The sequence below is a fragment of the Trichechus manatus genome, unplaced genomic scaffold (genome assembly GCF_000243295.1).
Source record: "Trichechus manatus latirostris isolate Lorelei unplaced genomic scaffold, TriManLat1.0 scaffold00062, whole genome shotgun sequence".
NCBI classification, from domain to species: Eukaryota; Metazoa; Chordata; class Mammalia; order Sirenia; family Trichechidae; genus Trichechus; species Trichechus manatus.
This window is the reverse complement of record NW_004443998.1, coordinates 2,093,617-2,121,230: the sequence shown is the minus strand read 5'-3', so window position 1 is coordinate 2,121,230 and position 27,614 is coordinate 2,093,617. Positions and strand designations below refer to the sequence as shown.

Sequence of the window (27,614 nt, the reverse complement as noted above, 5' to 3'; positions counted from 1 at the left end):
AAGTGAGAATAACAGCACAATTGGAAGAGCGTAGTCAATGTCACTGAACTGAGCATGTAGAAATTTTTGAAATGGTGTATCTTTGGCTATGTGTATTTTCACCAAACAAAAACAGAGGTTGAGAAGTTAGAGGGTTAATATGTTATGGGGTTGTTAACCAATGTCGTAAAACAATATATGTGTACTACTGTTTCATGAGAAACTATTTGTTCTGTAAACCTTCATCTGAATTACAATTAAAAAAATAAATTAATTTAAAAAAATTATTAGATTTACATTTCAATCATTACGCTGTTCGCTGTGAAATCTCTCAGTATCTATGCTTCTCTCAGTCTGGGGTATGATGTATTTTTACGTCTTGGCTTTTTAGCAGCGTATACTAAGTCAACATCTACTAGATGGCAGTGTATTGAGTATTAGGGTTAGAGTGATGAACTGAAGAGACAAAAGCGATTAAAAATTTTTGAAGGTCTGTAACCTAATCTTGGCAGAATAAATGGAAATGGCTTTTTTTTTTTCCCATACCTTGACCAGCGCGGAGTCCTTTCATAAATTGTCGTGAAGAGAAGTGAATAGTTGGTAGTATTGCCTGTATTTTGCAGTTAGAATGACTCAGGCACTCCTTCCAATTTACTGACAGGACAGTTGCTTAATTGGCACAAGAACGTGGCTTCTTGAATCCTAGTTGTATGCCTTCCACTAGGATGCCTCCATCTTTCATTTTAAAGAAGTGAAGTCCCCTCTTCAGAGCACGCTGTGTCTGTATCTGGCTTGCACCTACTTCTTAAATCTTTTCATGACCTAAGTTCATCCTCTCCTATACCATAGTAAAGGAAACCCCATGTTCAGCGTCTAATACCTGCTGGATTTCCAAGTGCCTGAACTGCCGCAAGTGGTCTGTAGCAGTCACCTACAGGGAAAACCAAACACCAGGGTGTGGTGGTCTCCGTGGGCGCTTGTGAAGAATTTCTGGAGCAAAGCTTCCCATGCAGCCTGCCTCCCGAGGTCCGTGGGACATGATGAAGACTTTGGAACAGATGGATTTAACAGATGCTCTCTCCCAACTCCTAGTAAATCTGTGTGCCCCATTCTGTTACCCTAAATCAGTGCTTCTCAAGGTGTGGAACCTAGACCAGCGACATCAGCATCACCTGGGAACTTGCTAAAAATGCAGGAATATTGGGCCCCACCCCAAAACCTCAGGACAGCAACCGGTGTTTTAACAAGTTTTCCATGTAATTAATGCCTATACATGCTAAAGTTTGAGAACCACTACCCTGAATAAAAGTATAATAAATTAATACCTACTTGAAAATATCTAGCATCCAAATAGAGATTGTAAAATATTGATGATGATTGATACCATGACGGGAAAATCAGTAAGATTGTGTGCCTTTAAATGCAGAATTGATGAGTGCTCTATCCAGTTTTGGGGGACAGATTCTCACCATTATATCTCGGTAAAATGGCTCTGCCTGAGATCTTAATTTTATTTGTTTCTTTGATTCTGCTTTTTATACTGTGATGTTACTGAAAGCATTTCTTTCTGTTTTAATACTGACAAGTAGAATTGAAATGAGAAAAACTTCAAAAGAGTACTGTGTTTCTATTTTTCTGAATGTATGAATTTCTTCTTTTTGATGTATTATCTATTTTTATTATCTATAAAAATATGTAGACATAAATGTCTTTGTCATCAGAATAATAAAGGATGCTAAAGACCGTATGTTTACATTTATAGTATACTTTATTAATGAAGTATATTGATTTGCTAATAAGTATCTAGTATTCACAGATCTAACCCAACCCCATTGGCACTGAGTCGATTCTGACTCATAGCGACCCTATAGGACAGAGTAGAACTGCCCCATAGGGTTTCCAAGGAGCGGATGGTGGATTTGAACTGCCGACCTTTTGGTTAGCAGTTGAGCTCTTAACCACTTCACCACCACGGCTCCTTCACAGATCTAGGGGAGTAGAAACCTCCCAGATCGTTCCAAAACCAGGTCACACCTACAGAGTACCACAGTCTGTCGTCCATCAAAGACTGCATTATCACTTTTGAATTGTATTTTTAGTATTCTCTAACATAATAGGGACAGCCCAATTAGGTCAGTGATACAGCTTCTCTATCAGAATGTAATATATAGAAAGTACATTTAAAACATACTTTTAACAGGATGAAATCCAGACATGGCGTAAAGCTCCCTTGGGGAAAGTTTGTGGGCTCAGCAATAAAAGTCGACATTTTAGCAGAGGCCTTAGCATGCTTAGTATAGAGTTGTATGCGTTAAAGCACTGAAATCCAGCTGTGAGTCTCACATTAAAATGATGACTCTCTGAAGTTGAGGCAACCAAAAGCATGGCTTGTACATAAATATTAGAATATTCCTGGAAGAAAGTCAACTTCAAAATATTAATTTATTAATAGCATGGCAATTGCATCCCAAATTATTTGCTTCCATACATATCTTGAAGCAAAGGACAGTTCATTTGTTACTCTCCGGACTTCAACCTTAACAAGAAAAAGAATAAATTACTGTTCTTTATTTTGAAGCACTAAGAGTTAGATTTGTTCCATGTAATTTCCACTAGTCTTTGAAAAATCATTATAATGGGAAGAAGAGCAAGTCGACCTGTTGTAACTGTTGGCTCTACTATTTATTAAATACGTAGTCTTGAACAAATTATTAAGTCTCTCTGAAACTTTGGCAGGGTTGCATGAAACACCTGTGTCTTAGAATACTCGGCACAGTGATTGACACATAGTAGGTCTGTAGAGGTGTTTGTTTCCTCTCAGGAATTAAAGCCATGTGAAAAAAATGTGTGAATAAAAATATATGATTCTACTTTAAAAAAAAAAAAAAAAGAAATGTCAGAAATAAAGTAAAAGTAATGTACTAGATAAAGTAAAAGTTAGGGAAAGATGGCATAACTTTTTTGATGTGGAAAATTATTGCATCTCCTGCTTGATTTCTTAACATATATTTAAGCATTGCCATCTCTGGCCTTTAGTTATTATTTTTAAAGAAATTTCTTTACCTTTCAGTTACTTGTTAAAAGTATGTATTGATAGGGTGTTTGGAGTTACTGAAGGGAATGTGCATTGCAAACCATTTAGTGGACCTGGATGTGATTCCTTTCAAAAGTTGTGATTCTGTAGCTCCAAACCCCAGAGTTTTTCTGAAATGCTGAAACATCTTTTTTGGAATGGGGGTTATAAAGGTGGCCAACTGACATCAAGTTGATGGATGTGCAGTAAGTCAAAGGAACACAGAATGATGAAGTTATTTTTATATTCCGTATCAGTATTCCGTAAAAAAGAAAAAAATCTGGTACAGCTTTTCTTCGAGAGACTAAACCGCAGCAGTTATGTATCCCATGTTATTATTGGATTATTTTCATTTCTTTCAACTTTTGTTCTTAAATTTTGGTACATGACGTCTTGATTACCATAGCTAAGCCTTTTATTCAGGTTATGGAATGGGACACTGGGTAAGCATCAGGCATCACCTGAACTGAAGAAGAGAAAAAATACAGCATGAGGAAGGCTAGAAGACTTTACACATTAGGAAAAAAACAGCTATCAGCTTTTTCTTCTTAAACTGTAACTGGATCTGCTTGATTCCTTCCTTGGCATTGGAATGCTCGTGGATTCCAGTAGAAGTGTTGGGAAGAGAAATGCCTACGCAAGTGAGGAGATTGGAATGTACTGCACACAGCCGCGTTAGACCAGCGCGGCTGTTGGACATCCTTAGTGTGTCTTTCAGCAGTGCAATAGAGCATCAAAGCTTTTATAATAAATGACATGGAAATGTCTGCAACAGCAAACAGGAAGGGCGCATAAAGTGAACCCTTGCAAGTTTGTAATCTTTAAAGCCGACTTGAGGGTCTAAGAATTAGGAGAAACTCCAGAAAACAGGACACAGGGTAGAACAGTGAAAGAAGCAGCTTTTACTCTGTGAACTGTTACAAAGTGTACAAAAGGGAGGTCCATGAAAAGCAGACAAACCCAGATCATTCAGTATGTTCCAAATATTTACACTCCCACATGGGTGCTTAAAAACGAAAAAGAATTAAAAGATACCATTTCATACTTTTCACTTGTCATCGTCGCTGAATCCACAGTATTTCAGCATCACCGTTCATTACTATTATTATCTTAACACCTTACAGAAATAAACATAAATGATCTTTTGAGTGATATATAACAAAGCATGAGGTGCTATGAAATCATTTCTAGACTCCAGGATAACTGTTCTTTAGAAGTAATAGTTCCTGTGTCTCCAAACATCCAGATGGGAATTTTTTTAAATATTTTAAATGATCAAATATCTTTAGTCCTCTTGAAATCTGAGCTAGGAAAAAAGAAGTAAGGTGACTGAAGGCACAGACTAGATGAGAAATTCTCAGAAAGTATTCCTTGTTTATTTATAGTACAGGAAAGAGTGGTTCTGTGGTCAAAAATAACGTTGGGGGCCCTGGGCTGCCCTAAGTTAGCAGGTTTCTTTACCGCAGAATGGCTCAGAGTTTGCCAGTGGACATCGTGACTCCAAGCGAAGGTTCAGGCTGTGTTGCCCAGTCTTGTTCCGCGCGGAGCCTTGGTTAGAACCAGCGGACCATCAGAAGAACAAGTGTTCTCTGACGTGCTATGAGTAAGGTTAGGCCAGAGGCTCTCCAAGGCTCCCCCTAGCTCCAGGCATTTATGATGTTCTGAGAATTTGATTGCACTTCGTATGATTTGTGCTGCAGGTTCTTTCTTGACTCGTGGTTATTTTGAATTGATAGGGTCTCCCTGGCAGTAGGCAGCACCCGTTGGGGACACAGCTGTCCTGGTCAAGTGTCTCTTTGTGTCTATGATAGCATACCTCCTGCCTTTCTACTACTGTTTATTCCAGGGCCCCTCTGGACTTGATTGGAACTGTAAAATAAAACAAAATATAATTGAGCTGATTCATTGAGACTCCATGAACCAAATGATTGGCCTGACTTCCTGGCCAACACTTAGTTATCTACAGTAGGCAGCTCAAGAACATCACCTCCTAGAGGTCTTCTCTGAACATATCCTTTTCCTTTATGCTTCCCAAGTCCTTACATACAGTTGGATCCTCCCCCCCGCCGCCGCAATTTCCCCTGCTAGTCTGTGAACTTCTTCATCTCTCAGTCCTCAGCTTCTAGCCCAATAATTTAGAGATACAGTATTCTGTAGTCTCCCGAATTTTCTGTCATCTGTTTTGTATATCTGTTTTGAATAGATAGATGAAGGAACTAATGAAAAAGAGTCTGCTTGTAAAGTGATCTATAAACATTAATATTTATGGAGCACGTGCTGATAATGAACTACGGCTTTCTTTTTTGTGGTAGCTATTCAACAGCAGCAATTTCGTATTTGTAAAACTGTTTTACAATTGTAGTTACTGTTGGCCTTTATGGTGTTTAAGGTAGGTTCAGAATAATCGTTTCGAATATTATGCATGACTAAACATTTTTACTCATACATTTGTATTGCTAGTATGTATTAGTGGTACAAGCTGGTAAGGAATAAGAACTTGTAATCAGTGGATTTCCTGTCTATGCTGTGTGTGCAAAGGAGGCGGAGGCATCTGATATTGGGACCTTTAAATACGCAGAAGCAACAGCTATGTTCGTATGTAAATTTAACATAGTGATGGCTAGTGCGTTTTTTAAGTTACCTACTGTGCTAGGGTCTAGGTAAGTCATTGTTTACATTGTCTTAACTAATACAAACTTAGTATTTTTTTCTAATTTTTTCTCATTGTTGTTATGTTTACATACTTTTAAAAATCTCTGGGGGGTTACGATTTTTAAATATATAAAGAAAAGGCAGGCTTTTGCAATTCTGATGTTCCTAGTTATTCCATTTACTTGATTCCAAAAATGTCATGCTTTTTAAACCCAGTTGTTAAATCTATAATTGTTTACTTTGAAGCTTGTATGCCAGTCCTTGATCCAAAATAACCATTTTCCTTTATGTTTCTTCTCATAGAACATAGATCACCACCTTTTTTTTTTTAGATGCTAATAACTAAAAGTTGTTTTCTCCATGCTAATCATGGTGCCCTCCCCACTTTTTTCCTCCTGAAGCATTAAAATATCAGTGGACAAGAAGTAATGGTGTTTGCTGCCAGATGGACTGATAGATTTGGAAAATTGATTCAGAATCTGCTCTTTGCGCCTCTTTCAGTAGACACTTACTCCTTTCCGTGAAGACTAGAAAGAGGCCTGGCAAGACTGAGCTGAGACATCACAATTGTCTGGTTTTTCTTCTAGATTAAAATTCAAATTACCTTAGCCATTCTCATGAAATTTTGAAGGAAATGAAATCCTAAATGCAAACACCACCTTTCTCTTCTTTGCTAATAATCTCTCCACAAACACATAGCATACAAACTAATACTGTCTTTCTTCAGGCACATTCTTACTTAGAACAATCATTCACTCCAATGGTACTTTTCAGAGATGCAGTGGTTATTGAAGCATGAAAATACAACACTTTGGAATCAGAATTACACTTCATGGCACCAATGAGTACCTTTCCACTCTAGGTGAGCTGCTGTATTTTAGAAATGGGGAAGCAATTCTCAGGATTACTGAATGTTTCCACACACAGATGCTCATGGGACTTAACATGATGTCCAAGAGAAACTTTCTAGATACATTTTCCAATGCCACCTTCAGTGTACGGAAACAAATAAGCATATATGAATGGTTGATAGGTCTCTTCAGGCTTTTCATGCGACTTTGAATGACGTACATTCAAGTAGAGGTTTCTTGATAAAGCAGTAACGTGCGTGGAAAGAGGTTCATTAGTCTGTATTTTTGGTTACCGTTTGCTTCTAGATGAACAGACAGATAAGAGATAGGCTAAAAAGAACACCTAGCTGGCATTGAGAAGCCCCGGATCACGGCCATTGTGATCTTTGGCGAAATGTTTAACCTTCTTTGGCCCTTCATCTCTTTGTTAATAAAATATGCATAGCAGTAACTTACTTAGATAAAGTACCTATACTTAGAATTCTTTGGGAAATGACATTTTATTGCTAATTTATATTTTATCTCTTTGACTCATTTAGATTTTTTAAAACATTTGATAATATTTAAACCAAATAAAGTCAGTGCTGTTCACGGTAAATGGAGTAAGAAAGAATGAAATGTCAGAGAATTTTCCCAAATGTATCTTGATCACCAACCCAGTAAAGGCTCTCCACACGAGAAGAATGGGATGGTCAGTGCTGGATGTAGTACTAGTTTCCTGACTACAAATCACCCTGCTTTACACTCATCGCTTAGAATAGTTTGACAGAGCAGTGCGTATAAAATGCCCTAGTGTCTTTTTCTTAGTGTGAAAAGCACTCAATTATAATACACTGAAATAAACAGAACTATACATTTTGAATGAACACTAATGCCCAAAGACCAGACGACTTGTGGGATGACATCAAGGACATCATACATGAAGAAAGCAAGAGGTCAGTAAAAACAGAGGAAAGAAAGAAAAGACCAAAATGGATGTCAGAAGAAATTCTGAAACTCGCTTTTGAACGTCTAGTAGCTGAGGCGAATGAAGAAATGATAAAGTAAAAGAGCTGAACAGAAGATTTCAAAGAGCGGCTCAAGAAGACAAAGTAAAGTATTATAATGACATACACAAAGGCCTGGAGATAGAAAACCCAAGCATTTCTCAAGCTGAAAGAACTGAAGAAAAAATGCAAGCCTTAAATTACAGTATTGAAGGATTCTATGGGTAAAATATTGAACAGCGCAGAAAGCATCAGAAGAAGGTGGAAGAAAATAAAATTAAAAAAAAAAAAAGAAGATGGAAGGAATACACAGAGGCACTGTACCAAAAAGAATTGGTTGACATTCAGCCATTTCAGGTGGTAACATATGATCAAGAACCTACAGTGTGAAGGGAGAAGTCCAAGCTGCACCGAAGGCATTGACAAAAACAAGGCTCCAGGAATTGGTGGAATACCAACTGAGATGTTTCAGCAAACTGATGCAGTGCTGGAAGTGCTCACTTGTCTATGCCAAGAAATTTGGAAGACAGCTACCTGGCCAGCCAACTGGAAGAGTTCCATATTTGTACGCATTCCAGAGAAAGGTGATCCAACAGAATGTGGAAATTATCGAACAATATCATTAACAGATAATGGGCAGTGTTTCGTTCTGTTGTTCATAGGGTCGCTATGAGTTGGAACCGACTCAAGGGCACCTAACAACATCTTTTAACAGTTTGTTGGGCAAAAAACTATCATATTGTTTTAATTTGCATTTCCTTGAGTACTGGTGACATTGAGTGCATTTTTAATATGTATTTGGGCCATTTGTGGTCCCTTGAAAGTTTGGTAGAAGTCTCACATAAAACTGTGTAGCCTAGAAACGTTTTTTGAAATAGATGTTTAACTCTTTTTAGATGTTCTCTACCTCTTCAGTTATTTTCCTAAACAGTTATTGATTTTCTCTAGATTTCCCAGTGTTTTGACATGTGGTTGTCTATGTTTATATTTGCATGTATATTACTTAGTTTTTAAAATTTCCTCTATCTCTAGTTATATCATTTTACTCATTTCTTACGCTGTTTATTAGGGTCTCCTATCTTCCCCTCCCTCTTTGATCAGACTTTCCAAAGGCTTCTCTTGTTTATTGATTCTTTGAATAAATAGCTTTTGGTTTTATTGATCAAGTCCTCTAGGGATGTTTTAGATTTGGTTAATTTTATAATTTCTAATTTTTATTTTTCTCAATTGTTTCATTCTACTTTCTGAATTTTTATTGTTTCTAAATGGTTAATAATTTATGTTTAACATTATTTTAGCCCAAAAGTTATTTAGGAGGATTTAAAAAAATAATTCCAAGTAGATAATGTGGAGGGTGGAATCGGGATTGGGGAGTTAATCTCTCAGGGTTAATTTCGGCCTTTATTTCGGTGTGGTCAGAGAATGCAGCTTTTGTGGTTTCTGAGTAATTTTGAGCAATTTGATGAGATCTGATTGGATGTCAAGCTAATTTTTTCTTTCTTTGTTGGTAACTTGCTTTTTCTCTCCAGGTATTTTAGAAGTTCTTCTTTATTCTTGGTATTTCAAAATTTCACTACAGTTTACCGAGATGTGAGTGTTTTTGCAGTTACCATGCTTGGCAATCTGAGGGCCCTTTGATTGGAAGGCTAGTGCCTTTCTTAAATTCTAGGGAAATCTGCTTCTGTTACACCTTTGGCCGTATCTTCCTTGCCATTCTTTCTTTTCATCAAACTCCCCTGAGCTAGATGTTGGAACGTACGAGTCTTCTGTGCTTCTAATTATGTCACCTTGAAAACGTTATTTGATTTTTCTGTGCTGTAGTGTCCTCATCTATAAAATGGGGATAGTAATAGTGAATATATCACAGAGCTGATTGTGATAATTAAATGAAATATAGACACACATACACAGTGATACATAATAAACATTCAATAAATGTTAACTTTGATAATGATTGTTATCTCTTAACTTTTATATATAGATCTCTTCATTCTTTTCCACTACATTCAGCGAAAATTTCTTGGTAAGATCTTCTGATATACTAATGTGTCTTCAGCTGTGTTCATTCTGTTCTTTAGCTCATCCGTGGAGTTGTGTTTCAATGACCCAATTCAATCTCCGCAGTGTGGTGAGTATTCTCTCAGATCACTTTAAGGGCATTGTCTGTACTGACGCTGAAGAGCTGTTTTCCTTGTGAGCTTTCACTCCTCTCCTTAGTTGTGTTGTTGTTGTTTGGGTTGTCCTTTATCTTTTTTGTCTCTTTCATGGGTTTGGTTTTCTCGAATGTCTGGTAGTTCTTGGTTGGCTGTTCATCTTTGTACTTGACATTGCCTGTAGTCCTGCCATTTCAGTTTATTATACCTGGTCTCCATCGAGTGTGCCGGGGGCAGGATATGTTGCTGGTGGGGCACACTAGTAAGTTCTCATCCCTTCTAGGGGTCAGTCATGACCCGCCCTGGCTCTCTGGCCTCAGCACCTCCCACACTTACGCTTCACCTTGTGTGCGAACACCACTTGGACCCTTACGACATGCAGGGAGGGGCCGTGGTCCAGCTGCTGCCATCGTCATTCCTTATTTGACACCTGCCTCAGGACCACTTCCTGTGCTTGGTGTCTCTTGCCTCTTAAAATCAACATCTCCCTGGACCTTCTCCCGCCTCTGCGGTAGTCGTCTGAACGCGGTCAGGTGTGATTTCCTCTAACCGGCTCTTCATAGATTTGATCCCATCTGCCGGCTGCTTTTTGAGCAATTCTGGTCAGTCTGTCGGTCTGTTCCTGACGGCGCGGTGTCAGAGATTGGGGCTACATATAGAGAATGACTTCTGGATGGGGTTAGTAAGCCCTTGTGAAAAGATCCTCTCTGGGAATATTAACACAGCCCTTTCTGAAAATAGGGGATGAATTGCTTAACCTGGCAGTTTTTTCCAACTCTTAATTCAATTCATTCGCTCCCATAGGGTATATAAAGTGTCCCTCCCAAATCCTTTTAAAATCCAGCTGAAGAAAACAGCTGTGGGAATTTATAAAAAGCCATATCCGTATGGAATTTTTTTGTAAGATCGGTGAAGATGAGAATAGATTCCGGTAATAAATGTTGATGACACATACTGAATAGCACCCCGTTTAGGCCCATGTCCCTCTGCAGCTGCTCCTGCTGCCCTACATTCAGGTGTATTCGTGACAGAGGGGCTTCTTCCGGAAGGGAGACTTCATCTGGACGGAGCGACGTAGTGTCTGTTTTCACTTTCTAAAGCCTTTATTTATTTTTTTGGAGCCCTGGAGGTGCAGGGGTTAAGAGTTCGGCTGCTAACCAAAAGGTCTGTAGTTCGAAGCCACTAGCCGCTCCTTGGAGACCCTGTGGGCAGTTCTACTCTGTCCTATAGGATTGCTATGAGTCGGAATCGACTTGACGGCAACAGGTATGGTAGTCAAGAGTTATTTTATTTGTTTAGGAAACATTCATTGAACACCTATATGAGACAAGATGGGCTAAATGTTGTAACAAACAACCCCCAAATTTCAGTGGCTTAGAACAACATGAAATGGTTTTGTGTCCGTGTCACCATTTACTACAAGTCATCAGGGAAGCACTGCTTCTTGCAGACGTTCAGCGACTTTAATTCAGATTGCTTCAATCTTGTACTTTGCTCTCCTTGGATCGTCTGTTCAGCCAGCGTCTGGGGAAAGAGTGAGGATGGCATGGGAGTTTTGTAATGGGCTAGGTGTGGACATGATGAGTCCCTGGATGACACAAACAGTTAAGCATTCAGCTACTAACCAAAAAGGTTGGTCCAAATCCACCCAAAGATGCTTTGGAAGAAAGGCCTGGCGATTTACTTCCGAAAGCTCATGTCCATTAAAAACCTGTGGGGCAAAGTTCTTTGTGTATGTGTGGGTGTGGGTGTATGTGTGCACGCGTGCGTGCTTTAAGTGAAAGTTTACAGCTCAAGTTAGTTACTCAGTCAAAAATTTATACATATAGTGTTTTGTGACATCGGTTGCAATCCCCACAATGTGACAGCTATCTCTCCCTTTCCACCCCATTCGTCCAGTTTCCCTTCCCCTTCCTGCCTTCTCATCTTGCTTTGGGGCAGGTGTTACCCATTTGGTCTCATATATTTGATTGAACTAAGAAGCACATTTCTCACGTGTTATTGTTGTTTTGTAGACCCGTCTAATCTTTGGCTGAAAGGTGAACGTTGGGAATGGCCTCTGTTCTGAATTAGCAGGTGTCCGGGGGCGTAGTCTCAGGGGTTCCTCCAGTCTCTGTCAGAGCAGTAAGTCTGGTCTTTTTTGTGAATATGGATTTTGTTCTACTGTTCTCACTCTGTCCAAAACCCTGTTTTGTGATCCCTGTTGTTGCTGGTAGCTGGGCACCATCTAGTTCTTCTGGGCTCAGGCTGGCAGAGGCTGTGGTTTATGTGGTCTGTTAGTCCTTTGAACTAATATTTTCCTTGTGTCTTTGGTTTTCTTCATTCTCCTTTGCTCTGGACAGGATGGGACCAATGGATGCATCTTAGATGTCCGCTCACTGCAGTCCAGTTCTTATCTGACACACATTGAGGTCGCCATGAGTCGGAATCAACAGAACTGTTTTTTGTTTTTGTTTTTTATGGACATGATGCACATCACTTATGCTCACATTTCATTAGCCTGAACTCAGGTAAATGGCCACACTTAGCTGTCAAGGAGACTAGAAAACGTAGTTTGGCTAAATGCTCGTGACGAAGAGGACACTAACGATTTCTGTCACACCTACTATATGCTGTGCTCTCAGGGAGACAAATATGTCCTCAAATGAAGGAAATGAAGTGAGATGCATTCCATAAGGAAGGGGTTAAAGTGCCTAAGAAGAAAGGAGGGAGCGATCAGATCCACTTGGGAGCAAGGGGTGTTGATCAGGGAAGACTTCACAGAAGCGGGTGATATTTGAACTAAAATTTTCTGGTAGGATTTACTCAGCAAGGAAGTCAGAATGAGCACCTCAGCAAGAATAAAGTCCTGACAATACAGTCAAAAGGCAGTATGGCACAGGGAGGCCAGATTTTAGATCTTAGGGTGAGGAAGAAGTAGTGAATGAGCCTGGGGAGTTACGCTAGATCAGACCCTAGATGCCGTGCTAAGGAGTTTGGATTTGTATGTATATGCAACAGGGAGCCCTCAGAGATGTTTTTTTAAGCAAGGAGTGACATGATCATATTTGTGTTTTCCAGAGGTACACTCATTCATTTAACAATTATTGAGTATCTCTGTGTCCTAGATACTGTATTTGCTGCTGGGGATACAAAAACAAACAAACCACAACAAACCTCATTCCTTACTCCGGTGGTAACTGCATTGGAGGGAATAGGATCAGAAGTACAAATAGGAGCCTCCTTCTTGTTTAGAGTGAAAAGAGCTGAGGCCCTGAGTGTGGGTGTTGGCAGTGACATTGGAAAGAGTGGATAGATTGCAGACATGATCTGTGGAGTGGAATCTGGTGGAGTTTCTAGTCAGAGGTGCTGCATGAGGGTAAGAGTTGAATGAAAGTGTCACAAAGATTTCCAACATGAGGGAGTGGGTGGCTGGTGAAAATAGAATTAGCAAAGAAAGTGGACCAGGTTTGAGAGGAAGATTGTGAGTTCAGTCATGGACATGACTTTGAAATATCTGTGTGGAGGTATCAGGAAGTGAGTGGAAGAATAGTTTTAAAGATCAGGAGAGGGGCTAGAGCTGGAGCCAGAGAGAAATATGGCTGTGATGGACATATGAGTTACATGTTGGACCTACTGTAGACAGCCCCAGAGCAGAACTCCAAGAAGTAAAAGGTGGATGAAAGAGAAAACAGCCAAAAAAAGTTGACAAAGAATTGTCAGAATGAGGGGCGTGTTTTAAGAAAGATGTTGTTGGTTAACTGTTTTAAAAATGGAGAAACTCTTTAACAGGATTAAACTGAGATAACCATTAGATTTGGCTGTGGCAGAGCTTTTAGGGCCTCTTACAGGAGCTGTGAGGGAAAGCTGGTGGGAACAAGAGTAGACGGTAGCTTGATTGAAGGAAGAGTAAATATTGTAGAGGATTTGTGAGGCTTGCGTGTATTCATAGTCTGAGGACAGAAAAGAGAAAGTTTGAACCTTGAGAATCAGAAAGAATCCTGAAGGAATAAGCTGTAAGCTGTAAGCTGTAAAGCACAAGTGGATGGGTTTACTTTCTGAATCAAGGTGAGCATGGAAGTTCGGAAGTAAATGGGAGTCTGGCCTGAGGTGAGGGTGTTGGTGTTTGTAGGGAGACAGCACGGTGCATGATAGGACAGGAGGAGGGGCGCCAACTCCCGGTGCCGACTAAGGGGGAGCCACGTGGACGAATCCATGTTCACCTCTAAATCTTGGGTTTTTAGTAGAGCCAGTGGTATTCATATACTGTATTTATATGCTATAAATGGAGAAAACAGTCAGATGTGCTGATAACAGATTGTTAAAACAGAAGAATGAGGGAAATGTGGCCTGGTGGCACAACGGTAAGCCCTCGGCCACTAACAGAAGGTTTGGTGGTTTGAACCCGCCCAGGGGCTCCGTGGGAGAAAGACCTGGAGATCTGCTCCCATAAAGATTACAGCATTGTAGGAAACCCTATGGGGCAGTTCTGCTCTGCATGCCACGTGCATGGAATTGAAATGGGTGTCTTGGGGTCTAGATTGGGCAGGAATGGAAACGAAGCCTGGAGGGGACTGTTAGCGTGGGAGCTGGGAAGAGCCGAGTTACTGGATGTTGTACACAGGGCTAGTGGAAGGCAGAAGTACTTTTGGTCCATGATACGCTTTAGAGTAGATCCTGCTGTGAGAACCGAAGGCGGTCACCATGAATCATAGAGCGGGGCTTACTGCTTACCGGTTGTGCTCTTTGTGTTCAATTCCACAGCCCTCCTAATGGGATTCCATACCCCGTATGTGAACCGGGATCGCGACCTGTTACAGACTATAAAACTAAGTCGTATGTGAATGACCAGGAATTCTTCCTTAATTCATATTTAAATCATAACATCAGAAAGCAGTCAGAAAGAAAAACAGAATTTTCTTCTAGATTCCCTTAATAATCAATGAGAAGTTTATCCTAATGACCTAATTTGAATAAATGAATTCCCTTCAAATGAAATCATTCAAATTTTTGTAGAGAACATACTGATTATTGGTAAAACTTTCGAATGTGTGCTTTTAAAATTAATTATTATCTATGCTATTTCAGCATTATTCAGAAGATTAAATATATGTATATACACATGCATACATACTTGGGAATCTTGATTGACAGCATAAAGCTAAATTACTTAAAATATTTAACCATAGTACAAGAGCCATTTGCAGTTTAAAAAAAATCATAAAACGATATTCCAATGAATTGTCCATGTATAGCAACAAATCAGTAAGAAAGGACAAACCCGCACAGTGAAATAGATAAATCAGATTTAGTCAGGGTAGTTTATTGAATTTAAATTGTGCCCAGTTGGCCCAAGAGCTCTATATAAGCAATCCATCTTACGCTGTTAATGGAGGTTCTTGAAATCCACCTGATGTTTGCATTATTAAATTTCTGTCTAATGAGCTCTGCTAATACATATTGAAGACGGTTGTAAGGAGTAGAATGTGAATCTGAGCGGGATAATTTGAAAGAAACATAAGCTGAGCATTTTACATGACTCAAGGGGTATATCTACAATTACACATAGAACCAAAATTGAATTTAAATGGAATTTCTATTATCCTTGTCCTTCTACCAGGGAGAATAAAGTGTAAATGAAGTATAAGTCTTCTACTGGTGGTTTGTTTTTATTATCTAATTTAATAGATTCTTGCAATGATACAGAGTGGCATAAAAGTTTTAATATTTCATGACTTTAAATGCAGCCTAAGTATGTATAAAAGCTTGTAAATGGAAACAGATGTCTGCGTAATTGGATATAGCACTTCATAACACCATTATGTAAGTTTTATATTTTAAGAAAGTGTCAATATTGATGGTAAAGAAAAATCATACTTGGAAGAAAAATAATTATGTACGTAGCATGTATTTTCTTTAAAGTCTCTTTTTAACCCAGATTCTGTGCTTCCAAATAATATGTTGATTTTGTGTAGGAAAAATACACGCAGCCAAAAACCAAAGAGTACGTGTGTTTATTTTTTAAATCACACTTTACATTGCTGTTATCCTTATAATAAAGGCTCATCCAAAGTTTGATGCTGGCACAGTTTGATTCTTTTTCTTTTGACGAGGCAATGCTTTTTTAACTTAATGTTTCATCAACTATAATGCTGTTAGAGACTTATTTTCACTTGGTTCACTCATCAGGCAGTGAAACAGCAATAAAGGGGAATCGCTCCTTGGAGACATTAATGCTTTGGAATAAATGATGTGCTAGAACAGAAATTTAATTAATTTACAGAGTCTATTGATAGTCCCTTGTTACTGTGGTGTATATTTTTCATCTTCTTGAACATCTGTAGTAGAGTGTTTGAAAACCCCTGCAGCTGAGCAACTAGTAGATAATGAAGTAATAAGGGAAGAGGCTTCTAGAGGGAAAGAGATTCTTTTTACCAAATGCTGTCATGACATGGATAAGGAACTGCTACCATGATGTGCAAGGAAAGAGAATAACATGCTGCTTAATTGGTCCTGTGCCACAGATACAGCAGCGTCCCTTACTGACAATGTGAGAAGGAGCTTAAGAACTTTCCTCCAAAGTCTAAGGTGGACGCGTTACGCGGGCACATCAGATGACCTTGAACGACCTCAGCAGCTTTTCCCAGTTGCTGTGCTATCGTTTTCAACTTACATTCTTAAAATCGTTTTCTCTTTTGTATGGGATTGTCGTGAGTTAAATTCAAAGGTTCTAAGTAAATATTCTAAATATTCTGAATAGATTCTAAAATGTGTATTTCAAGTTTTCAGCCACTTTGTTTCTTTCTTCTGACTACTTCACAAAAAAACACATAATGAATTTTTTTTTTTTTCACTTTCCCCAGTATTTTCTCTTGCAAGATGGGCATAAAATAAACGCGGAAATGTCCTTGTTGTTTGTTTCAGCGAAAGCTGGCGAGGCACTGAAGGCCAAAGAAAGAAATGAGGAAGAAGCCGAGAGAAGAAAGGAGGAAGGTAAAGGCCTGCGTCCATTTTTTTTCCCGAGCAGTCGTTATAGTTCCGATCTGTTTGGTATGGTTCTGTCCGTCCCTCGACAGACCATGGGATGTGATCAGATGCCTCAGGGGTACCTCAAGCTCCTTCATGATCCTAAGCCGTGACAATATCAAACCATATTTAAGGGCTTGGACACTAACGTTTCCTAGCATGAAGTTAGTTTATAGGCATCCTACTGTATGTTCTGGGAAACGGGGAAGATATAAAACTATAAAGTAGAGCTGGTTTATTTTGTTCTGATTTTTATCATTATAGTTAAATTAGCCAAATAAATCATAGAAGTAGATTTAACAGTGTTTTCTTAGTCATGAAAACTCCTCTTGCCAGTGAATCTTTTTTAAAAAGCTGTTAAGAAGGAATAATAAAATCTGAATGTCAGAAATATTCATAATTCAGATTAAGAAATTCACGTCTTAATTTTTATGTATTACGTGTTCTTTTCCCTTGAAAACATTTAAGCCATCCCCCCAGAAAATTATCATGTAAACAAATCTAAAACATTTTTATCTCCCCTAACAGACTTTCATTTCCCCCTTAGCTTGTTACCCGAGATTTACATGAATGAAAGTGTTGCCTTTTTCCTTCACAGAGGCTTCTTCGTGTGCTGTTGTAAATTAGAGTGCTTAAAGCAAGATGCAGGCGAATCTTGCTCAGTGAGTTAAGTGGGTGATCTGTTTGGACTGGCAATCATCTTTACTGGCTGATTAGCAGAGTAATCATTTCCTCTGTGAGCTTACAAGAAGCTGAAGCCCTGATAATTTGTGCCAGAATCCTGCCTTTGAGTGTTATTGTCTGAATCTGAAAGTTGAAGTTTTTACCTTACTACCTACCTTTTACTGTGACAACCGGAAAAAAATTGTTCTCGCAGCTTCATTTGGAAGCTGAGACCCAGTGGAACCTAAAATGTTTTGAGTGTGCTGGTTTAACATGCTTAAAGGCAGCATCCCATCAGAGCCAGGCCCCCAAAGCAAATGCAAAAAAAGTGTCTGTAGATTTAGATGGCAGAACCCTTTAAACTAAACGTGGACTGACCTGCACATGTAAATGTGTAGTGGCATACTAAAACGGACTATCACCCTGGGCTTATTTGACCCCTAGAAATTCTGACTTTATGCTCTTGTCCTGGATCGACTAATTTTATGGTGTATCAAGAAAACAAGTGAATTCCAGTGGCAAGTCTCCTCAGTAGAATTCTCTTCTTTTGACTCTAAAGTTCCCACCTTGGCATTGTTAAGTGGGAGGAGCCTGTCTGATTTTCGCTGTGCTCGTGCCGTGTACACACCGATGTTACTAGATGCGAACAGTCTAAGCAAATTATAATATTTTAGTACTGCTACATTATGCGGTATTCTGATCAATGCAACCAATAACGTAATGGCCTTTATAGAACACTGTGGTACTGTAAATCACAAGTGTAGTTCTTATTACCAGCCAACACAGTGAAAGATTATTAGCCTAATCCCATTAATTCAAATCTTAATTGAAGTCATAATCAGCTGGAAAAGGATTGCACTGATGATAACTACGGATATTGAAATTGCTGGGTGATTTATTATTGTGAACAAATGTAATATGAATGCTTGAACTATTCGAAGAAACTTTTTGAATGCTTAAGAACTTCTCGTTTACATGTTGACAATTGATATTTCTATTAGTCTTTTTTTTCATTAAATTAGTTCTAAGCATCTTTAAAAAAGATACTTTACAAATTTTCAAGTAACTATAGATACTTGAAAGTTATACTGCAGTTCTATTGAAAGTATTCCATTATTTTTACTTTTCACTAAGCCAAACTGACCTTGTACTTAGCCTGTGATTTAGAGTAACCTTTTCCATTCCAATGCCTAAGAATTGTCGGAAAACAACATTTCTCCAATCATAAACCCACTGGTATTGAGTTAGTTCCAACTCATAGCAACCCTATAGGACAGAGTAAAACTGCCGCATAGGGTTTCCAAGGAGCAGCTGATGGATTCGAACTGCTCTTAACCACTGCGCTACCAGGGCTTCCATCATAGCTGTTTCAGTTCGCATCTTTACAAGTCTGTTATCCTAGAGGGCAGACTCCAGAATTGTAGAGGCCTTAGAGTTTATATTGTTCACTGTTATGTCCATGGTGCCTAGCACATAATAGGTACTCAGTTTCCTTAATGGGTAAATGAATGATTGCATGATCAGTTTACCCTTTATTCTTCCAAACCCATGCTTAAATAGCTAAGCTTGGGCTTGCAGTTGATTCCAAATAACATCGTTGAAAATGGAGCCCATCTTTATTATGTCAGAGTCCTGGCGGTGCAGTGGTTAAAGTGCTTGGCTGCTAACCAAAATGTTAGCAGTTCAAACCCACTAGCTGCTCCCTGGGAGAAAGATGTGGCAGTCAGCTTCCATAAGGATTACAGCCTTGGAAACCCTACAGGGCAGTTCTGCTCTGTCCTACAGGGTCGCTATGAGTCGGAATCGACTTGCCGGCAGTGGGTTTTGTTATGTCCTCTTTCTAAGACAGGACCTCTGCCATTGGGCTCCTGCTCTAATGTACTGCAGCCGTGTAAAATGAATCCAGGGAATGCCCATGAGGATTTATCAGCCTAACTGAGCTCAGCGAACATAAAACATAAAAACATTACCACAAATGTTCAAGAAAAATTCAACTGGTACCGTAAACGACATGACACTTACTCCTAAAGGAAAAACCGTGTGTTTCCTTCTCGTCCAACAGATTCCTCGCTTATGTTCTGTAGGTGAGAGTGGATCACTGGCTAGTCTCTTTGTCGTCATTGTTTTGCTTCCAGAATTTTCTCTCTTGTGGGTTGTCGAGATACTTGGATGCTATCAAATTAACCTTTCCCTGAAAATGATTAATGTATAAGCTACAGGTATTTATTTCATATAATTAGCCTAGCTGCAGATTGAAACCTGAGATACATCAGTATGTGTATGTACTTCTGCAACTGAAAGAATAATAACCCTTTACTTCCAATCTGTAAGCCACTAGTAATTCACTCTGTCACATCATTTATACAATTCATCTCTTAATTTCTGAGCATGCTGATACGCAGCACAGGGTTGAAAGCATTGTTAAAATGTAGATAAATGTCGTCTACCTGGCTCCCTGTATCTACTCTCTGTTATCTCAAAAGAAGCTATTGTATTAGCATAGCAAGATCTGTGCATTGCAAATTCATTCAGACTATTATGCAGTCCTTTCCTCTGAGTGTTCTTAAATCAATATCATAATTATATTTGCAAGTATTGTATCCAAGATAAAAGTCAGGCTACACACCAGAACTTGTCCAGGGTAACTACTTTGCCTTCTACGGTGTAAATTTTGGGACCCCCATTAAGGTGCTTCTCATGGTCCTTGTATAGCTCGGTCTATTTTTCCATTTACTGAATACTGGTGATGGGCACTCTTTCTTGAACCATCTACTGTCTTCTTTCCACATCCGTTGAATTAGATAAAGCTTATCATCACTTAGTAAAGGCCAACTAAGTGTTTAAAGTTTAGGCTTATAGTTTCCTTCTTTAAAAATAAGCACTTTTTAAAAATTCTCGATTATATTTTTGGGAAAAATGAATAGTATTAAATATTTCAGTTCTGTTTTCTTTTTTCTTCTTTGACCTAATAAATGCTTGACTTTGGCTTTCTCTTTTTCCCTGTATGTGTTTGAACATGTTATAAATATACTTTTAAAATATAGAACAAAATCATTTCAATCTTTTTCCTTCATTCAGTTTCTTCATTATTGAATGCTTTAGCATAACTGCTTAGATTTTCTGTTTTATTTTTGTATTTAATATAGTATATATTTAGGGTTCTAATTGCGGCATGACGCGTAAGCACTCGGCTGCTAACCGAAAGATCAGCGATTGGAACCTGCCAGCCGCTCTTCAGGAGAAAGATGTGGCAGTCTGCTTCCATAAAGATTACAGCCTTGGAAACCCTCTGGGGCAGTTCTGCTGTGTCCTATAGGGTCACTAGGAGTTGGAATCGACTCAACGGCAATGGGTTATGTTTTAAATATATTTATAATAGTCTTTCTTTGCATTTTGACTTCTCTCTAATGTGAATTTCTCATTTGTGGTATAAGTATAGTAGCTCTTGGATTCTTTTTCCCCGTGTGTTTGTTCAAAATAGTTCTACCTATCTGTTATTTTTTTACTTCAAATATTTTTGTTTCAAAAGTGTTAGGCAGTTCACTCTAAATTATTCATGGTGATGGTGGACAGTGATAATGTGAACATAATATGAGGCAGTTCAAGGGAAGACTTGGAGCTATCCCCAAGTCTCATTTGTTCAAGTTTAAATTCATCAAATCTTTTGCCATTACTGAGTGAGAAGAAGTAAAAAATATTGGCCTTAATTTCATTGTTTGTTTTTTCAGTTAATCCTTTGGTGGAGGTGGAGGTGAAGAGTGCTAGTAGCTTAAAGGAAAAGGAGGTGCCAGGCAGTGTTCTAAATACCCTACATATTCTTACTCCCCTAATCCCCATGAACTCTAAGAGGTGTGTGTTATCATTACCCCTGTAGTACAGGGCAGACAGGAAACTAACGTACAGAGTGCTTAATAATCTGCTCTGTTTTACACAGTGGGTGGCACAGAGGGTTAATGTGTTTGGCTGCTAACTGAAAGGTTGGGGGTTCAGTGTACCCAGAGGCGCCCTGGAAGAAAGGCCTTCTGAAAACGCAGCCGTTGAAAACTCGATGGCACACAGTTCTTCTCTGACACACGGGGTTGCTGTGAGTCGGAGTCGATTTGTGGCAACTAGTCGTAGCTAAGAAGTGATGAGACCAGGATACAAGCCCAGGCAGTCGGAGTCCAGCGCACTACTCTTCCCCTTTAAACAGCCTGTATACAACCCTTAAGATCAGTGTTCAAATAGAATTTTATTCTCTCTTCCCCATCCTTTATCTTTCTCTCACCCTCACTAAGCTCCTGGCTGCTAACTGAAAGGCTGGCAGTTCAAACCCACATGGGCTCCATGGGAGAAAAGACTTGGCAGTCTGCTCCCGTAATAATTACAGCTTAGGAAACCCTTTCGAGCAGTCCTACTCTGTCATATAGGGTCACTATGAGTCAGAATTGACTCAGCAACACAGAACAACATAGTCTTTTAACATTTTATGTTAATTCTAATATTAGAGGGCTATTTTAAAGAAAATCAATTTGTTTAGCTTGAATGCGTTGCTTTATTGCATATTTTTTCAAGTTCCTATTTAGTCAAAAATCCCTCAAGAACACTCATTCAGCCTAGCCATCTATTTCCCTAAGCAATGATTTGCCCTTTATAGTTCCCATGATTCCATGTCTACAAAAACCTGATTGCTAAATCCTTTTTAGCTTTCTTTTACATATAGCCTTATTGGTGTCATATTACACAGCATCATCTGTTGGTTCCTCAGTTTCAACCCTTCCAAATGTGTGCTAATTAATTTTTAACTTTGTAACAAAGCAAGGAATCCTTCCTCATTTTCCTAATCGTGCAGCAATAATGCTTTTGCTTCATATGCATTCAGCTGCATTCCTAATGGACTTGAAAGCCAGTTTAGATCCCACATTACTTACTTTAAGCAGTTTGTGTGTGTACGTGGAATGCAGGTGTACTGATACCTGTCACCATTATTAGGCCTCCAGTGGCCAACTATCATGTATTTCCTTATCAGTTTAAATATTTTCTGTTCTTTACAAACATAAATTTTAAAACCAACTCAAAACTATAGGCTTTCTTTTCAATAAGATATTTCCACTGTAAATTAAACATTAGGAAGCTGACAGGTACATATTGAGTGCCCACAGGTATGCACCCCTTGGAGTAACCAAGAGAAGCCATTGCAAAATAAGGAGTCAATTTTGCTCTAGCAGAAACAGCCCTAGCTTTTTCTCGCTGAAGAGAATGAGGTTCAGAGTCCTGGCTCTGCCTTTTACTGGCTTTGTGACCAAATAAATTACTAAATCCCACAGTGTCTCTAACGTGAGAAAGATGATAAAATCTGCCTAGAATTGTTATAAATATTAAACGATATATAGTATTTAAAAGACAGGCGCCCTGGTGGCACAGTGGTTAAGAGCTTGACTGCTCACCAAAAGTTCAGCAGTTCAAATCCATCAGCTGCTCCTTGGAAACCCTCTGGGGCAGTTCTGCTCTGTCCCGTAGGGTCGCTGGGAGTCGGAATGCACTCGATGGCATCAGGTTTTGTTTTCATTTAAATGGCATAGTACTTATGAATGTAAACTATTGTTATTATTCAAAATTGCAACACAAGAGCATATAGATCATCTTTTTATCATTTATTCCTTTAGTAACTTCTGTTAACTTAAAAAAATATTTACCGAACATCCACTACTTGCTGAGTACTATTAACACTCAGCTATGTGAATAGAACAGTGAAAATGAAAATCAAGGTCCCTGCCCTCACAGGCTTATATTCTGTAGGAGGGAGACAGAAAATAAACATGAAAACAAAGAATAAAATAGAGTAAATTCAAATAAAAAATCAGTCTGTGTCTTATGTTAGGTGGCCCCTTGGAACCCAGTTGTTGCTCTATTAATTTCAAAAATACTTCAACTAGCACTCCTCAGTGGTTCATAGATAAAAAGGAAATCACAGTAAAATGATAAAATGTGGAGAATTGAACCATAATGAAAGTACCAAATATGAAAACTTACAGGATGAAGATAGTCGTAGACTAGCTTATTTGAACTCACCCTCCCTCTGAGAACAAATGGAAAAGCTGGCCAAAAATATTAAAAACATAATGTTTAAAGGCGTCAGAGAGTTACTAAGGTATGGAGAGGTGTGCGTCCAAGTTCCAGGAAAAAAAGGACATCCAGAAGGTAAGCTCAGCATCCCCTAGAGATGATTCTGATAGTACTATCTATCTGCCATTCTGGAAGAAGCAGCTGAGAGGCTGAGAATCTGGGAAGAGCTATTGGGAGACTCATGGGGCCAGAAGGACAAACACTAAGATTCAGAACCCATCAAGGAGAGGGAGAGGCTGATAAAACCAGGCTTTAGGTTGGGATCATAATGGATTATGCTCTAAAAGTGAGGATGAACCAGAAATGGACAAGGCCCCACAGGGAACAAAGCCGAGCTTTGAATCATCTCAATTCCTTGTTAAGATGATTCAAGATCTCTAGTGCTTCTAGACAATTACCAGAGCAGATATAAATCCTTTCTGTAAGAAGGTAGCATTATCCTAAACACCAAATTACAAATCTTTACAATTTTTCCTATATAACACCCGTTAAAGATAACCAGGCATATGAGAAGACAAGAAAAGATGAAGAACCATGAGAAACAAGACCAAAAGAAACACCAGCAGTAGGAACAGATGGAGAGGATCACGACAGTGGAGTTGTTAGACACAGACTTCATCATTATGCTGCCTCATCTGTTCATGGAAATAAAAGAAAATACTGAAAATTTCAGCAGAAAAATAAAAACTATTAAAAAGAATTAAAGGGGAATTATAGAACTGAAAAATACATTAACTGAAATCAAGAAGTCAGTGGGGCTTAACAGCAAACTAGACAGAGCTGAAAGAATTAGAGAACTGGAAGATGGATTAAAAGAAAACATCTTGAATGAGGTACTGAAACACAAAAGGAGTAAAAATTCAGGAAGGAGGTTAAGAGACATAAGAGATACGATGAAAAGATTTAATAGGAGTGTTATTAGGGTCTCAGAAAAAGGTTGAGGAGAAGCAATGTTTGAAGAGATAACAGCTGGGAATTTTCCAAAACTGTCAAAAGACATCAAGCTCCAAACTAACGAAGCACTACAAACTCCAAGCAAATATATAAAGTAAAACCACACCTAGGTACGTTACAGTAAAGGTGATTAAAAACCAAAGACAAAAGAAAATTTTAAAACAGCATACAAAATAGTTTATATGGAAAGGAGCAGATATTAGATTGGAAAGTGATTTCTGAACAGTAACATTAGAGCAGGAATAGAGTAGAACGATATCTTCAAAGACTTGAAAGAAAATAACCGCTAACTTAGAATTCTAAGCCTAGCAAAAGTATCTTTAAAGAATGAAGGTGAAATAAAGACACTCAGGCAAAAAAACAGCAAAATTGTTATAGGCAGACCTGGATATACCAATGGATGTTCTTTATATTCTTCATGCCTTTGAGTTATGATGTTGGTGAAGAATACTGAATATACCATGAATTGCCAGAGGAACAAACAAATCTGTCTTGGAAGAAGTGCAGCCAGAATGCTCCTTGGAAGCGAGGATGGTGAGATGTCATTTCACGGACTTTGGACATGTTATCAGGAGGCACCAGTCCCTGGAAAAGGACATCATGCTTGGTAAAGTAGAGGGTCAGCGAAAGACAGGAAGACTGTCAACGAGATGGATTGACACAATGGCTGCAACCGTGGGCTCAAACATAGCAACAATTATGAAAATGGTGCAGGACTGGACAGTGTTCCATTCTGTTGTACACAGGGTCACTATGAGTCAGAATCGACTCAGCGGCACCTGATAACAACAACAGCAAGGCCCTTAACAGAGTCCCCTACATATTGAGTGTCCAGTAAAGGTTAGCTGCTGTTGCTGTAGCAGAAGCGATAGTGACGATAGTGTACCAGTGACCAAAGAAGGGGAGATAAGGATAATGGGATCCAGACAGTTCCTTGCTTCCTCTTTAAGTTAACGGTGTCTCATTCTGGTTTCAAAGGAAGGAACTTTGCCTTTGTGACAAAACATTAACTGATCTAATACCTTTGTAACTAAAAGAAACAAAGAGCTCAGATACCTGCTTTCTCTTTCTGTAGACTGATATTAAATCTAAAGTAGCAGAATTTTCTATGAATTTTGAAGTTAGGATGACTCAGACTCTCCAAGGCTGTAGACTGCTTCAGAGACATTGGGAATGGTAAGAAGTTGTTTGGATTAGAGGAACAGAGAGGATTCAGTCATCTTGTTGAATCCTATCCAACTGATGTTGCCGTAATTGCTTATACTTTGGATCAAGGCCTGCTGTGGTGCTGCTGACCAGGAGAGTGGGCTCCACAGTAATCTATATGCTCATTAGGGTGCAGAGCCAAAGCATTCCAAGTTGTCTCAGATAAATACACACTAGGGTTGTTTATGTAAAAGAACAAAAATACTTGTATGTGTAAGCAAGTATAGTGAGTCTCCTCTTGTTACCCATCATTAAGTAGACACCAAAATATCGATTAATGAAAAACAATGTTGTGTGGCAGCAACGTTTTCGGTGTTCTTAGTAGTTCTTACCTTATTTAATTTCACCCAGTCCTTTTTCCTACCCAGCATATTCATAGATAATTTACTTTTTGATCAAGTTGACTTTTGAAAACAGGTTGTTTTATAATTCCCAGCTGAGATTGCTTTCTATTCATTATCTCTCTGAGAACTTTAAGGTCAGAAATGCCCCTGACTAGCATCTACTCTGAAGATTGAAAATAATAAGTCTTCTCTTTCTAAAACAACTTAAGTAAGCCTCTTGCTAAAGAAACAAATGAAAAATTCTGCATCCTTTTAATTTTTGTAGAGTACTGTCCTAGAGGGTCGCTGAGTTGGAATCGACTCGACAGCAACATGTTTGGTTTTTGGATTTTTTCTACACGTTTCAGTACATATAACTAAAAAAATTTACAAAACAATATTTATCCACTCTGATATTTTACTTTTTTCCTATTCTACCTACTAATGAAAAACATTGCTCTGGCATAGCTTTCGCCTACATTCTGCATTCTCCCTTAATCCAAATCACTCTCATACTTCAGCCCATGATGATTACAGTCAAACTGAAGGTGGTAAATTCCTTCACAGGTTGTTGGAATTTTCTTAAGACAGGTTTTTAAAGGCAAATCCATATATTGTAGTCATATAAAATGAAGTGAAGCCATTCAAAATTAGAAACAACTGGATTTCTTTAAATCAGCATTCTGTGTGAACTTAATAAATAATTCTGAACTGATTATAGACCATTTCCCTGGAAGTACCTGGGAACTTCTGGAGGAAATTCAGTGTTCTTGCTTAGAATATAATTCTCTGTTAAATCTCTCGTTAATGTGAACTTTACAGTTTATAAATGGTACATTTTTTATATGTATGTATGGTTGACTATTCCTTTACATCTTTCACGAGAGTTTATTAGGCTAGGTCCACCACTCATCTGTCAGTTTGTCGAACTCTGTAGCTTGCATGTTGTTGTGATGCTGGAAGCTATGCCACCGACATTTCAAATACCAGCAGGGTCACCCTTAGTGGACAGGTTTCACACTAAGACAGACTAGGAAGAAGGACCTGGCAATCTGCATCTAAAAAAGTTGGTCAGTGAAAACCTTATGAACAGCGGCAGAACATTGTCTGATATAGTGCCAGAAGATGTGCCCCTCAGGTTAGAAGGCACTCAAAAAACGACTGGGGAAGTGCTGCCTCCACAAGGTAGAGTCAACCTTAATGAAGTGGATGGAGTCAAGCTTTCGGGACCTTCATTTACTGATGTGGCATGACTCAAAATGAGAAGAAACAGCTACAGACATCCATTAATAATAGGAACGTGGAATGTACAAAGTATGAATCTAGGAAAATTGGAAGTCATCAAAAATGAAATGCATAAACATCAATATCCTAGGCATTAGTGAGCTGAAATGGATGGTCTGCTATGCTGGGAACAACAAATTGAAGAGGAATGACATCACATTCATCATCAAAAAGAACATTTTAAAATCTATCCTGAAGTACAATGCTATCAGTGATAAGATAATATCATACGCCTACACGGAAGACCAGTTAAAAAATTCAAGCCTTGGGAAAATGAAGAGAACACGATACAAGGAAAAGATTAGTCCGAAGGACTAATTGTCCACAGCTACCAAGGCCTCCACCGGACTGAGTCCAGTACAGCTAGATGGTGCCCGGCT

General features: G+C 38.8%; 1 protein-coding gene across 2 annotated transcripts in view; it reads left to right on the top strand.

Moving 5' to 3' along the window:
• RSRC1 (arginine and serine rich coiled-coil 1) overlaps positions 1 to 27,614 on the top strand; it is a 392,724-nt gene that overhangs the window by 305,074 nt on the left and 60,036 nt on the right. For both annotated transcript variants that reach the window (XM_023733866.1, XM_023733867.1), the window contains exon 7: positions 16,598 to 16,666. In XM_023733866.1, the coding sequence (XP_023589634.1) occupies positions 16,598 to 16,666 (69 nt within the window). The remainder of the gene's footprint in view (positions 1 to 16,597; positions 16,667 to 27,614) is intronic.